This window comes from Cydia amplana, chromosome Z (assembly GCF_948474715.1).
Source record: "Cydia amplana chromosome Z, ilCydAmpl1.1, whole genome shotgun sequence".
NCBI lineage: Eukaryota > Metazoa > Arthropoda > Insecta > Lepidoptera > Tortricidae > Cydia > Cydia amplana.
The window spans coordinates 3,464,417-3,480,582 of NC_086096.1; the positions used below are offsets into that span (position 1 = coordinate 3,464,417).

A 16,166-nucleotide genomic window follows, 5' to 3' on the forward strand; every position below is an offset into this window, starting at 1 on the left:
CCCGTATTTTTGGCAGCATCGGTTTCATGAAAGAATTGGTCTAAGCTCAGTCTAGAGGTTGGATTGTCAGTGATAGGAACGCTAAAATGGGTTACCTTCAAGAAGACTAGAACACGTAACTCCAGGTATAATAAAGGAATTTGATTTCCGTGCCTTATCATACTGTTAGGATATGAAAGTTGCTAGGTATCTCGTGTTATTGTCATTGTCAATTGCACATACAACTAATTACTTGACCGTATAAGTATACGCGTGTACTATAATCCTAAGGAAATTCGACAATTTAGGTTTTCATTACATTTGTACAGTAAATGCTGAAAATGCGACGTATTATGTACATCTGAAATGCAATACTTTTCTTACTTTTTTGCGTCGAAATCGGCACTGGAATCTAGATTAGATCTTACTCTTTATAATAGAAATGACAAATGAGTATGAGTACTGATGTGCTGTCTGAAAGTTCGTAAAGTTTTGGAAATTTTCGGAATTTCTCATATTTTCGTATAGGAATAAAAATTATTCATTTTTAAAATGAAAGTTTTTTTTTCCTGTGACATAGGTACTCCTGATATGTATTTCCGAGACATTTTCCAACTTTTTCGAAACTTTCCGCAACTTGCAAATGTGTTGGTATGAGTGCTTAGTGCTACGCGACAATCGGAGTCGTGATAATAATTTGTCATAATAAAGTATATATATTATGCTATTAAGAAATCTGAGAGAGCGTTCCATTCATACATGACGTTCCGTTTTAGACTGTTTCTTCATTTAAAATGCAATCTATAAAATAATGAATGTTAAATGATGTTGGTAAAGTCCGTCAACCAAATCTTGTCAGTAGTAAAAGGCGGCAAATTTGAAAAATCGCGGGTTAGCAACACTGTGTTCAAATAATTCCAAAACGCGTGTCATCTGTGTTTTATCTGTGGAATGTGGACCGTGAATGACAGCCGTCACCTTATTTGTTTTCATTTGGTTTTCATTCTGAATCGTTTCTGTTTCAAGAGATATTTCTGCTGTCACCATTAAATACCAATACATTATAGTAGTTTATGCAACAGTGATATAATAAGGGTTCTTAAAATTCAAGGGTCGAAGTTACAAAACGAGACGTAGTCGAGTTTTGTAAAAAAAGACCCGAGAATTTTAAGAACCAATTATGAGCTGTTGCATACATTACTTTTTCTATGACAGCTGCAGCAAAAAAAAAGAGTTATTATTAAAAAAAAGAGTTATTATTTAAAAAAAATTGAGTTATTATTTAAAAAAAAAAGAGTTATTATTGTAAATGAAAACATACCTCTTTCAATCAAGATGATCGGAACTTGTATCTTTAAAAAAAATAAAGCAGTTGTATTATACTCATAAGATGACTGCTAGCAGTCATCTTATGAGCCTATAGACAAATCATTCAAATGACATTGCTTTAGATATCACTGTCAGTCATTTAATTGACACATTTAAGTGCTGGAGTAGAAAAAATAAGAATAAGCAAAGCTAAGGGGCCTACAATGTACAATCATGCTCGTTGATGGTAAACATTACTAAAAATTGAGGTTATGATAAGTATTGGAAGAACTCTTTCGAACTTTTAAGATTATGTTCAGTTTTTTTGTTTTAGGGTTAAAAGGCATAAATAAAATTAAAACGTATGCCTAAATCTATCCAACAAGACCATAAATTGTGTCCTGGAAACCGTCCATAGGCCCACATGTCTAATATTTTCAGCAATCAGTTGTGACTATTTACAAAGGTAAACCTTTTAAACAGTATTAAGAGCCTTGATTATATCGCCGTTCTTTCGCAATATCTACCTAATCCATACATGTTTGTTGCAGGATTAAATCTTGCCCAATATAAAGCGTTCGTAGTAGGTAGTATCTTTTCAGACAATACTTACCTATGGCGGTTTATGTACGTGTACAACGCAACCAAGTCGAAAAGTGACCCTTATCTTATTTACCTTTAAATTAAATAAACACCCAAATATCAGTTGTTTTATTTTTAATATGTATATTGTACAATATATACCAATCAAAAAAATTACACAGGTATGTCATATTCATCCAGAACAGTACACTAATTTACATTAACAAGTGGCATATTATATTGTAAATAACAAATATATGCACTATCTAATTCTCTGCATTTTGATATGATTTTATTTTAGTAAACTTAGAAGACATAGATAGGGAACAAAGAGAATATAAGCACTACGATAGGGAGTTGTTTTTGATATCTTCAAATTTGTTCATCATTTTGATTAACATTGTTTTAACGTCGCTTTTAAATTGTCCGTCCATGTTTCAATTTTTTTCAATAAACCGCGAGTGACAATTTGAATTGACGTACGCAGGGCGCGCTCAGCGGAAAAAAAACTGTTGGTTCGATGTACATTGCTGCTTTTCTTAGCGCAATACTGCTCTTTGAGTGTTGCCCTACTTTAGTTTGCTTTACATTGCTACTGACAAGATTTGGTTGACGGACTATAGTTAATATATACATTAATGATTTTAATTTCTATTTCTGAAAAATTATCGATGCAAGTTGTTTTTAAAGAATCAGCCCAGTCGAATCATTCTTTTCTCCATTCACTTTTAACCCTTTAAAGCCCAAAAAATTGCCAAGGTGGGTTCTGGCCTCCTCGGCGCTCAATTGTACTTTTGATTCAGCTTAAGAAAAAATGCAGCAAATCACGTAATAAAGGATTAAAGTTGTCATACCATTAATTCCATTTGCCTCACACCTACCGCAAACACCGAAGTTCGCAAATTGCGGGCATCTTTCTCTTTTACTCCAATTAAGCCAATTAAGGCATAATTAGAGTGACAGAGAAAGACTCAGTACTCACGTGAGTCGTGTTTCTCGTCGACGGGCGCCGGCGGCGGCGGCGGCAGCTGCTGCTCCAGCGCGTTCACGCAGTTCATCATGCTGCCGTACAGCCGGCTGTCGCGGAAACTGTCCCTGTCCGTCCCACATACCGTCAGGTGACAAGCAAAACTCAGCAATTACTACCCATAAATTCAGAGCCATAAGGTTGGTTTTTGATTGATTACTTTTATGAAATTAGTGAGTTTTGGTTGGCACCTGACGATGTTATCCAGCAAAAGGTACCAAAAATGTCCATGTATATTAGAGCTACAAAACAATCGAATTTCAGTGCCCCAAAAAGGCCGCTTTTAGAATTGATAACTTAAACTTTTGGAAACTGTTCATCCCACTGATATAATGAAGCAGAAAAATTTGAAATACGAAACATTCTGACTTCGTTGGCCAAAAGTCCACAGCAAAATTAGAATTGCTATACAAGTTCGGATTTTTTTGGAGAATTTCCTTGTCCGTCCCACACGTTAAAGCAAAATAGGGGATACGAAACATTTTGATTTCGGTGGCCAACAAGACTGCAGCAAAAATAGAATTGCTAATACAAAGAACCAAGTAGGTATTTTTTTACTGTCCCTGACCATCTATATCTATTAGATCATATTCGTATTCCAGAAAAATTAGATACAATCTCAGTAAGTTTTGCAAACTTTTCAACCATGACTTTGTTTTGAATTACCTTCAGCTGTCAAACATTGGTATTACATTATAGGTACAGTATATCATCTTTACGCAGTATTTATATTGTGATATAGATAAAATACATTGCAGTTTCTCAGAAGTTATGTGAATAATCCTTAGTGCGACGCGTGCCTATGGAGTATGAGATATCAGCTGAAATTAGGTACATTTATGTATATTTGGAGTATGATGGAGTCCGTTTTTAACGACTTTGTATCAAGAAGAAATAATTTGTTACATAAGGCTCAATCTTATGGGTAATACTTAGGTATCATAAAAACTATTATACTACTATAGATCAGACTAAAAGTATAATTCCATTTCCAACAGTAGACAGTGTCCCCACTTTTCCCCGCGTGCTCCAAATTTAACCGTAATGGTGTTAGGAAAAAGCTTAATATGAAAGAAGAAGAGGCGCCATCTCTGGGTGACACTTGCAATATTCTAAAGCACGCTTCCAATAGAATCGTCTAATTATTATAATACAATTAAAATTTTAAATGCGGCGGAAAATGCAGTTTTAGTCACTTACTCGTAATCTGTGTTTATTCAATAATTTTAATAAATCTTTAGATAATATGTTTATCAAAGTAGTTACCAAGGGGCTCCATCATACACGTGCTGTGTAGTGCCTAGAAAAAAGGTTATAGACAAAGTGTAACAGTGCCACACTCACCTCCCGTTGGAGTTTCTAAAGAGTGCCAAAATTTCTTCGAACGTCTTATTTTTCGTCTCAGGAACTTTTTTATACGTAAATATCCAAAAAATTGCAAGGAATACACTAAAAGGCAGGAATGTATAGTTTTCCAGTAGCGCCTGAAAGGAAGGAAAAAATAACATGTTAATGTCAAGTAAAAAACTTTATAGTCAACTATATGAATTACTTAACGTCATCGGAAGATCAGCGCTGGAAGTCGCCAGCAACATGCTGAGGTGAGACCATTTCGTGGTACTTTATCCTTTTATTCTCTGTTACTTATGTATAATTTTCTATTTTGTGTTTGTGCTCACGAATAAAATTATTTCTATTCTATTCTATTCATCTTTTTAAATTGTTATTTTGAAAGTCCAAACTTAACCAGCTTGACTAGTCTTAGTGTAAGGCCTGAGTGGACGCTCGATGCGGAGCGTTCGGCGGGGCGTGCAGCGTGGCGTCGAGCTCCCAAGGGATTTGAGCAGCGTGCACTAAGGCCGCTCCTATACGTTTGCATTTGTTTAATATGCATTCTGCATGTTAAACTAATTGTAATTCTATGAAAATCAGCAGCATAATTGATGACTCACGTTAGAACGGCCCGGGTCCTATAGAAAGCATCACGTGATCACCGGTAACCTGTCATAGTTAATGAAGTGTCGGTTGCCTCGGCCCGGACCCGGACCGTTCTAGCGTGAGTCATCCTTTAACTAGCAGATGCATTTCGCTGTTGAGCTCACCCCATTCCGAAGACTTAAGGTGACAGTCCATTTCCAACCGCAGCTGCACTACTGTTCATTTTACTATGGAAATTGACAGTAACAGCGACGCGTTCAGTACCAGTAGTGCAGCTGCGGTCACAAATGGAATGTTACCCTAAAAGAAATGGACTGGATGGGTGAGCTATTGATGTCACTTGATGGTCTCATCGGAAGACCAGCTCTAGAAGTCACCAGCAACAGGCTGAGATGAGGCCATTTCGTGGCCAATCTTGTTTTGTATTTTCTTTTATATTATGTATTGTCTCGTTTGTTTGTGCTTACGAATAAATTATATTCTATTCTATTCTGTTCTGGCCCCGTAGACGACATGCCAATCGTTAACGCTCCGTAGCGAACGAAACGCAACTGTCACTGTCACACTAATATGGAAGAGTGATAGAGAAACACAAAGCGATTCGATGGCGAAGCGTAAGCGATTGTCACCTTGGCTAGGCCGCCTGTTCCTGTTTAGTGACTAACCTTCATGCTAGGGAAACCGATGCCGACGACAAAGTTGGCCATCCAGTTAACCAGCACAGCGATGGCCATGGCGCTCGGCCGCGGCCCCTGCGAGAACAGCTCCGCCGTGATCAGCCACGGTATCGACCCCGGGCCCACGGCGAAGAACACCACGAAACTCAGCGTGGACACGACGGACAGGTAACTCATCCAGTCAATCATTTCCTGTACATAACCAAAGAACTCCTATCAGTGCGTAGAATCGTATTCTTTCCCGCACCGATCGGCTGATCAAGATACACATCACGCACGATGTTTATGTGCATTTATAATCCAGGTTGTTACGGGGGATGGGAGGAATAGGTGGTAACATTTATGTAATCCTCAGATCCTTTATGCTAAAGCTGTTTTTTCGTCAACTTTGCTGGTCCGGATCCTTTAGGTAATATTTCTCTAAAAAGAACTCCTTTCCCTTTAACCTTGTACAGTCCGTCTTAGCTAACTCTGCACTGAGTATGACGTGATAAAGTGTGGAAGTACCATTATAAACGTGTTACTTTCATAGTGACCATCCCTCACTCTATCACAACAAATTATGTGCAGAGTTATCTTGGTCCGACTCTTTTCATACCTACAGATATCACAACAATTATGACGCAAATTTTAAAATTATTTTGAAGGAATTGCTACAAAAACGTTACAAAGAACATTCAGACTAAACTCGTAAATAAGGATTGGGTTAGGGATGGCACTGTAAGTCCAGAGCAGTTTATTCAGTGGCGAAAATAATGATCCCACTTTAATAGTAGAGGAAGCGAGGTACACCTTCGGTCACTGAATAAATTATGTCAAAAACTATCAAATGGTAATCCTAATTTTGTTGGTAAAGATTTTTTAAACTTGGAAATTTAAAAAATCCCATTCTTTATTTCCAAAGTTAAAAAGTGACCCTTTTATTTATAGGTATAGTTACTCACAAATAAATCGACAGAAACTTTGGTGGAGACAGTGAGATCACTGCTACATAAGTTTTAAAAATATGTATTTTTTTTACATCATACCAAAACAGTCCTTGTAATCCTTTATTCTTCTATTAGAATCGAGGGCACTTTTGATTCTAATAAGTAGACAGCTAAGAGTAATACGAATGGATCTTTAAAAAATTCCCAACGAAGTCTCAAAAATCTTAAAAATCAAGATTACTATCAGACAGCAAACGACATTAAGGACAGGGACACCATAACAACCCTGGTTATATAACAGTGAAGTAACGCCATCGCTTGCTATATGTGAAGGTGGTATCTGCTTGTAAGCAGTGTTAGTGTCTTTAAGTATCTGCCGGCAACCTTGAATGCTGAGCTGTGGTCGGTGCAATAAGAACGTAGTGTGTTTTTGTTGTAAGTATTTTTTAGGACAAGATCGAAAGACGAAAAGCAGAAGATGATTAATATAAATTACTGAATCAATACGAGATACAATGTACCCCATTGATCCGACGTCTAGTATTGAAGAGAAATTAAGTTTACAATTTAGAACCAACTTGATCTAAGTTTGCTCCGAAAATTATTTCGGCTCTTATTAAATTGTTCATACTTCCAATAAATACAAACTTAGGAAAAGTACTTATTAGTCCATCTAGCTCAACTGACTTTTACAGAAAAAACACTGCAAAGTCTGTTTAGAGTTAGCTTCATCTGACTCTACTCTAGTAAAATATGAAATTATGTTTCCTTCATTCCGATCTTGTCCAACAGCGAACCTACGCCCTTATCCTCAGCATTCACGATCAAACTTTACGCGTGCTAGAGCGTCCAATTTCTTTTTAAATCTTTGTGGCGTGTGGTGCAGTGTGTGATGTTTATTTGATCAATTTTCCTTTCCTACCGAGACGCCTGCTTCGGTGCTAGGAAAGTCGCAGATTGGGGGGGCTGGCGAAGCGGAAGCAAATAAAGGTGACAAGGGAAGAAAATGGGGCGTGCATGCGGTGACTGGTCAAAAGCGTGTACTCCTTTGTATAATTATATTTGGTCAAGCAGATCTTGTCAGTAGAAAAAGGCGGCAAATTTGAAAAATGTAGGTGCAAAGGGATATCGTCTCATAGAAAATTTGAATTTCGCGCCTTTTTCTACTGACAAGATTTGCTAGACCATCTAAGTATATCGTCTTTTTTGAGTGCGATTTAAAATTTCGAGGGCGGTGTTAACGATTGGTTTGAGATTTAATGATATTTCCAGTTTTTTGCAAAGTGTCATGTAATTCTACCAAATCGCCGGAACTATCATTATTTATCTCTTTAAAAAATTATTCAAGAAAGTGATTAAATGACTAGGAACAAAGCTCAAATAGTTAATGACTCCAAAGTTGATATTACAAGTGACGGATCTTGTAATATTTGGTTAACAACATTCCTATTTTCATAAATTGCTAATAATTTAAACTGTTCGTCTTGAATAACTGGATGTACGCACTTTTGATGCGCTTTATCTCGGATCATTATGAATAATCTAACAAGCTCTTCTTTATGTTTCATTTTTATAACTTCTCTTTATTTGACTTCTATCTCTTAAACAATAACAATAATGTGAAAATTTAGAATAACAATAACAATATCTTTATTGACAATAAAAGTTTTATCCCTGAGGTTTTATTTAAGAGCTTGTTTGATTAGTTACGAGTGTTTCAGAATTCCAAAAGTCGAGTCTACCAGCAATATAGGCTAATCTGATGACGAATTGATACATGTCTTTAATCACCAGAATATAGTCAGCAGCAGAAGTTGCTAAGCGGGCGAGGTGTTCAAAATGATCTTGACGCGACTTTATTGTTAAGAGAATAAAAGCGTGTCAAGGTAATTTTGAACACCTCGCCCGCTTAGCAACTTCTGCTGCTGACGTACCCTGCAATCGCCAGCAGCCATACGACAATCAGACATGGTACTGATGGAGATGGGATGGGGTTTTAAGCGACATTGAAGCGTGCTGAAGCTCTTTATATTACTGATGCATTTAGGTTCTAGCGTTCCTTTGTGAAGATTGATTTTTAATAGTTATTTCAGCAACAATAGAGCAAAGTTGTTTTTGCTGCGAGTGCTAATTTTGATTAAAGGAAGACTCACGCCTCGGCCGGGCGGCCCGGTCTAGCGTGAGTCTAGGTCTATAAGTTGGAGATTCCGTGTGGAATTCAATTTCTAATATTAAAAAATCTAGTAAATCAAGTGACCTGAACTTAGAATCTTAAAAATAGCAGACTCTAAAGGCACAATGTGAAAATATTTTAAAATGTTATCGTCTACTGGGGAAAATCAGCGGTAGCAAAAAGCAACTTTGATCTCTTGTTGCACAATTAACTATTGCATGATCTGTCAATCAGTCAAAAACAGACAACGGAACGATAGCAAAACAAAATAGTATTTTTTTATCCAGTGCTTTTAGTCGAGGTATATGTATAAGGTAAACGTACTAGTGCTCGTCCCAGTACATGTCACTGTCAATAGAGGTGACAGCAGGGTGTCATCTATTGGGCATTAGCATGTGAGCACAGGGGCGTTTACCTTAGTCAGTCACTAATGAGTTTTAAGCACCATACTATAAAATATAGTGATAGGTAAATATAGTTGTAACATTATTTTGTGGTTTAATAACTACTGATCAGAGACTGACTGTAGTGTTTAAGTCTACTGACTAAACTAAAACGATTTGATGATTTTCAAAGCACTGGCTATATGGCTTACTTCTATACTTAATTAAAATTAATATAACTTAATTAAGATTAATAACTCCTTATTTAAATAAATAAAAGTTACTTTAAATAAGAAGTTATGTTATGCTACAGCCCTATCACTTAACTCAGACGGTTAGTGAAATAGTTGCGCGGTGGTTTCCAAGTCTGGCGTACCTGGGCGTTTTTTTTTTGTTGTCCCCAACACTTTTTTTTCAAATTTGGGATTTTTTATGTTATTTCTACTCAGAATTACGAGCTCTTTCTATCCTAATAGGAGAAAAAAAATGTCCCAAAATTTCCATACATTTTTCGATTTTTCCATTCCGCGACCGCCATACAGTCTATGAAAAATGGTGACGTAATGGAAATAAAAACCTTAGGACACTTTTTTTCTCCTATTAGGATAGAAAGAGCTGATTCTGAGTAGAAATCTAGAAATAACATAAAAATTCCCAAATTTGAAAAATATGTGTAGGAGACAACAAAAAAAAACGCCCACCTACTTAGTTAGGAGTTTAAATAAAGTAAACGTGGAAAAGACCTGTATATAAAATATGTTGAAGACCGTCACAGAGCAAGAACTCTCGTATTTATAGACCTACGCTCAGACACAGTCAGAAAGGAAGACTTTCACTCCTACCAATCTTCTGTAAGTGGAGTATATAATAATTTACTTCGAATAGGTTCTACAAAACCGCCAATAAGTAGTTAACCATCTAAGATAAGTGATAGACCTGTAGTGACGGTATTTTGTAATGATTTTGTTATATATAATATAATATAAATATTATTTTAATTAACACAGCTGTAACTCGCGACGTCTATTGGACAGATTCATGCCCCATAGAATAATAGACAACCAAATAGCATGAACACCATTTTGAAATATGTTTTCTTTCTATTGTAGGTAGACGACATCGACACGGAATGGAAATATTTTTGTGAAAATTTACTTTTTTTATAAACTAACTTTTTCTTTAACAATTCCAATTGAAAAAATAATAACAAAACGCGTGTGACGATAATAAATTATTAAAAAAGTCAGATACCTATAAAACTAAAATTTATTTCACTGACTTTCAATTAGTTAATGCATATACTCGTATGCACAATTAAATGCATATTATACAGCGAACGAAATTAAACTTATTTTTAAAAGGATTTAAATACTCTTATAAATTGCTGGCTACGTAGAATCCAACTAGGTAACCTAGTTATAATCTAAAACTTTTTTCATTTCGTGACTCCAAAGAGTTGTATTCATCTTATTAAAAACTTTTCCGCAAGTTGTACCTATTTGTGGTTATCGCATAACTATTTTATAGGTTACTGTTTTTAAATAACTAGTTTTACCGATCACTTTATGAGTTATAATCGTGTTTAGTATAAAACAAATCTAACCTTTGATGATCTTTTCTAAGCTCTTAATTTTAAGTAATAAAGTCGTTACACGAGTATACTTAAATAATAATACTATTCCATAAATAAGTAATGTATTTTTAAATAACATTTGATTAAATTTCGCTTTACTCTGTTACTTTTCCAAGTAGCCTAAATGATGACTCACGCTAGAACGGCCCGGGTCCGGGTCGAGACATTTGACACTTCGTTTTCTATAGAAAGCATCACGTAATGACCGATGACCCATCATAGAAAACGAAGTGTAAGCCTCGGCCCGGACCCGGACCATTTTAGCGTGAATCCTCAACCCGAGGGAACGCACGCTCCGATCGTGCACGCTCGAGGCAGACACTTCATATCACAGAACAAGTTAGAATGGCAATGCGAGCAGGGTACCGTGTCGCCGCCTTCAGATTAAGAAGCCAGACATCAAATCTGTCCAAAGGAGGCGTATCCATTCACCACGCACACAAGTTTTTACTACCGTTGCGCGAGTGTTAGTAAATGTGGAGAGGAACGAGCGGCGACACCGGTTCCGATACTAACTGCACGCGATAGCCATTCTAACCTCTTTAATATGTTCTGCTAATTTCTGCTTAATATGCTTCATATGTTTTTCTTTATGGCATGGACGCATGGTGTCTTCTCTCATGTGTTTGTGTTTACGAGTAAAGTATAAAAATGTAAGTAAAAGTACCTATAAATCATAGTCTTCTAACGGCTACGAGACGATGATTTCTATTCTGAGGGGCTACTGCAAAAACCGAAATTCGCAAATTGCGGGATATTTCTCTTTTACTCCAATGCAGGCGTAATTAGAGTGACAGAGAAAAACGATTTTTGCGGTTATAGCCCAGTTTGTTTTAACCACGTGCACGCTCGGAGCGTGACGTGGCCGAGACGTTAGGACAGAGGGGCTACCGCCAAAACCGAAATTCGCAAATTGCGGGGATCTTTCTCTTTTACTCCAATGCAGGCGTAATTAGAGTGACAGAGAAAAATGCCCGCAATTTGCGAAATTCGATTTTCGCGGTTATAGCCCTGATTTCCCCACCGCGTCGAAACCTTAATATTATAGAACACACCTTTATTAAAAATGAAATTGTAATGAAGATTGAAAAGATGAACATGCCGCCGAGCCCGTACAGGTGAAGGGTCCTGGAAGCAAAACGATAGTAGGGTCAATCATTAGTAACACCGGGAAGATTAGCAATTTTAATAGACATAGAAGACATAGAAAAACTTTATTTAACATCACATTAATGGTACATTTGAACATACTTACTTAGATCTAATAATGTGTATTTAGTCTAAGCATTTAAACATAAAATCTTGAACACTTAAGAACAAATTAAAATTATGTTTACATATAAACAAAACAACGTGATGTTAAAAAGGGGCTCGACTCAGCATGATGTTGCAGAAGAATTAACTGCAACGCTGGTTTTCAGTCACAATAACAAAACTTTCGTGAGACTGAGCTACAATCATACGTCGTACCCGATAACATGGGTTTCCCGGCATGTAACGGAAATGTTTCGTAGAGGCAATACGACAACATGTTGTGATTAGCGCAGAATGGGTTACAGCCATATTCGAACTTTAAAATACGTCAAATAGGCTACATGACTGATTTTCATTTATGGTATCAATCGATCGGGTTTGTTTTTAGGATCAAATGTCTATATGGGACCCATTGCATTAAAGTAACACAAAAGTCAGAAATTGTAGTCAAAGGCCGACAGTCGCACTTCACTCGCGAAATGCCCTAAACAAAACGACAAGGGAACGTGACGTCAAGGTCTCTGGGAGCCCATCTTGTAGTATGGACAAAACAAGAAAATTGCGTTTTTGTCGGTGAAATATTGCGTTTATGTATGTAGTTGCTATACAATATTTTTTTGGATGAAATGTAAGGAATCAAATGATATCCTTACTTTTATCGTTTTTGGAAGTAAAAAAACACTTAAATTTTGAAACTTTCAGGTCCTGTATTTTTGTAATTTTTCAATATTTTATTTTAATATCCACATTATTGTGAGAAATTGCTCGTTTGCTATCTATTTTGCTAGATTTTGTTATAAAATTCAACATGTGTCATCATCCCTATACTAGATATACTCGTAGAAACGATATGGATCGGATATGTCAGTGTCAAACAAGTGTCAAAAGTGACGTTTTTTCAAACAAAAACATATCGTTTCTATATCTAGTATTTGACGTATCTTACACCACCTACTGACATATGTAAATTTATTAATTTCCGCTACCCAAAGGTTGTCTGGAAGAGATCGCTTTTTAGCGATAAGACCGCCTGTTGTTTACCTCTGTTTGTATTTCTGTTTTATTTGTATTGTCTTCTTTTATTGAGGTGTGCAATAAAGAGTATTTGTATTGTATTGTATTGTATCGAATATGGCTGTTAGTGTTTATTTATTTACCTCCGTCCAGTGCGATCCATAAGTGGCAGTGATACAAGGGTCATGCCGACCATGATGGCGCCGATGCCCATGGTGGCGAACTTGGCAGCCTCCTCCGTGAGTCCCGAGGATGTGAACAGCGATGTTGAGTAGTAAAATACCTGGCCAAGAAGTTATTTTAAGTATACACACGTCATACAGAATGATTTTTAGGGCTCGAACTGTTAGTGCCCATGACGTCAAATGACACATAGTATGATTTAAATTTTTAAATAAAGTCAACGAAATAACAATAAATTGACGGAGCAATTATTTAGTACTTGTATTTTAACAATTAAGGAGTGTCTTTTCAAAATGGCTTAGTTTTGTATGGTGTCCATTGAGGGCTCATCCTTTTGAAAAGACTCTCCTCAATTATATTCTAATTTAATTATGGTTATAGTTTGTAGCTTTCTAGTAGAGCCCGAAGGCTTATCCTATTGTCTATTGTTCAGTAAAATCGCACGTGCTACTTACCTGCAAAAAAGGGTCTTAATTATTCTATTTGGCACCTGAGCGGGGGTAGTCCAACGCTCAAAAAACTAGTGTAGGAGCGCTCTCCGATAACGCGCCTTTGTTACGCATCTCGATGACACATTTTAAACTGGTTTTGTAGCGTTCGACTCGCCGGCACTCAGTAACCGAAGTACTGACCACACACATCGTAACAAAATATTTATCCATTAGTTCATTTTGAATCTTATTGTAATTTCCATAGGAATTGTAATTCAATTACCTGGGTAAAGTGAACGAGCGATTTTTTATGCAGGTGGTTGTGGCACGTGGCACAAGCGGTTTTACTTAACAATAGACAATAGGATTAGCCGTCGGGCTCTATTAGAAAGCTACAAACTATACAATAATGTACCTAACTATAAACTAAAACACAAATTTATTCAGACTTCACTGAGAGTTGGTCAGAAAGATATATAGTAACTGACATTCGGAACTCCTTAAGCGCGATGTAGGGTTCTACATAGCTTGCTAGCGCCATCTGTTAGAACATTGTGGTACGACGTTGGCAGTGTCAGAGGAGCCTTTTATAGGCACGTACCGCGTTGATACCGCTCAGCTGCTGGGACAGCTGCATCACTTTTATAGGCACGTACCGCGTTGATACCGCTCAGCTGCTGGGACAGCTGCATCACTTTTATAGGCACGTACCGCGTTGATACCGCTCAGCTGCTGGGACAGCTGCATCACTTTTATAGGCACGTACCGCGTTGATACCGCTCAGCTGCTGGGACAGCTGCATCACTTTTATAGGCACGTACCGCGTTGATACCGCTCAGCTGCTGGGACAGCTGCATCACTTTTATAGGCACGTACCGCGTTGATACCGCTCAGCTGCTGGGACAGCTGCATCACTTTTATAGGCACGTACCGCGTTGATACCGCTCAGCTGCTGGGACAGCTGCATCACTTTTATAGGCACGTACCGCGTTGATACCGTTCAGCTGCTGGGACAGCTGCATCACTTTTATAGGCACGTACCGCGTTGATACCGCTCAGCTGCTGGGACAGCTGCATCACTTTTATAGGCACGTACCGCGTTGATACCGCTCAGCTGCTGGGACAGCTGCATCACTTTTATAGGCACGTACCGCGTTGATACCGCTCAGCTGCTGGGACAGCTGCATCACTTTTATAGGCACGTACCGCGTTGATACCGCTCAGCTGCTGGGACAGCTGCATCACTTTTATAGGCACGTACCGCGTTGATACCGCTCAGCTGCTGGGACAGCTGCATCACTTTTATAGGCACGTACCGCGTTGATACCGCTCAGCTGCTGGGACAGCTGCATCACCACGCCAATGAGCAGGGGCGCCCGAAGAGTTGGGGAACACAGCAGCTCCCGCATGGAGATGGAAGCCTCCGCCTGCTGCGCCCGCTCTTCCGCCCTCATCTCTTCGATGTCTTCTTCTACCTGTATATATGTCACATATTTATGTACACGCTCCGTGATTGTTACGCCATTTAGGGTTCTAGCTAAATTGGACATTCCATAGCGTAAGTATGGAACAACCAATTTAGCTAGGACCCTAAATGGCGTGTGGTGACTGTGCAAAGGAAAAAATTACCAAGGCCTCAAGTGTCCAGAGTTGGAATCGAACCAGCGTCCTCTACATGCCTGGACCGCTCGGCCATGTGGGCATGGTGGCATGGATCGAAATTTCCAAGTGCAGGTGTCCACGGGCGACGGCAATTGCATGCCAGCAGGCGATCTGCTCATTTGCCTCCTCAATGGGAGACTATCATTCGACGCGAGAGGTTATAAGCTCACATGCTGTGTATATTCATGGACTTCGTCACACGGAATACGCCGTATAAAGCATTTACAAAATTGTCAGATAGTTTATAACGGGCCGATCGGTACAGTGGGCCAAGAAAGTGATCTACCAGTTTTGACAAAAGTTTATGCGAGATCTAACGATCGCTAAGGTTGACAATTGTCACTGACATAATATTAAATCGACCTTGTTGTCTCATGACGTTCAAACGAACCTCAACCGTAGGGTGGTAGACCACATTTTTGGCCGACTGTATCAATAAAGTTAACCCAAAAAAGTCCAAAGAGCGTACCTGGTTGCTGGCCCGCAACCGCCTGAGGGCGCGGCGGGCCTCCTCCTCCCACTGCCTCGTGATGAGCAGGTATCTCGGCGACTCGGGGCACGCCGGCAGCAGCAGCAGTTGCAGGATGGCGGGGCAGATTGCCAGACCTGAAGGACGTACGGCTTAGAGCTCGTTCCCACTATGTCGGATGTCGTGGCGATTTTTAATCGTGTGTCGTTGCCGCTGTTCTCACAATGTCGGATGTCGGATGCGGATTTCAATCGGGTGTCGGCAGTACTGTTCCCACTAGTCGTCTGTCGTGCACGATCGCAGCTGGCGTGTATTTTTCGAGTGGGTAGCGAGGCTTAGTACAAGATGAACGTCGACGAAATGTTTGTGGTTTTGTATTATTTGCGAAAGAAACGATTAGAGGCAGTTAAAAAAAGGAGATATTGGGTACACCCAATTCTCAGGGAAAGATTTACCTTAGGAATATTTCAGAATTTGATAGCTGAATTAAGAAGTGATGAAGTGAAATTTTTCAATTATTTTAG

The 16,166-nt window shown here is 38.5% G+C and overlaps 1 protein-coding gene across 4 annotated transcripts in view; it reads right to left on the reverse strand.

The window, feature by feature from the left end:
- LOC134660891 (glucose transporter type 1) overlaps window positions 1-16,166 on the reverse strand; it is a 68,402-nt gene that overhangs the window by 461 nt on the left and 51,775 nt on the right. For 2 of the 4 annotated variants that reach the window (XM_063516748.1, XM_063516745.1), the window contains 6 exons: window positions 15,643-15,779; window positions 14,828-14,986; window positions 13,041-13,180; window positions 11,685-11,757; window positions 5,500-5,703; window positions 4,241-4,380 (listed from right to left, as the gene is read on the reverse strand). In XM_063516748.1, coding sequence (XP_063372818.1) covers window positions 4,241-4,380; window positions 5,500-5,703; window positions 11,685-11,757; window positions 13,041-13,180; window positions 14,828-14,986; window positions 15,643-15,779 — 853 coding nt within the window. Of the gene's footprint in view, window positions 1-2,851; window positions 2,965-4,240; window positions 4,381-5,499; window positions 5,725-11,684; window positions 11,758-13,040; window positions 13,181-14,827; window positions 14,987-15,642; window positions 15,780-16,166 lie in introns of all 4 variants that reach the window. The other 2 variants (XM_063516749.1, XM_063516747.1) reach the window with 2 other exon arrangements.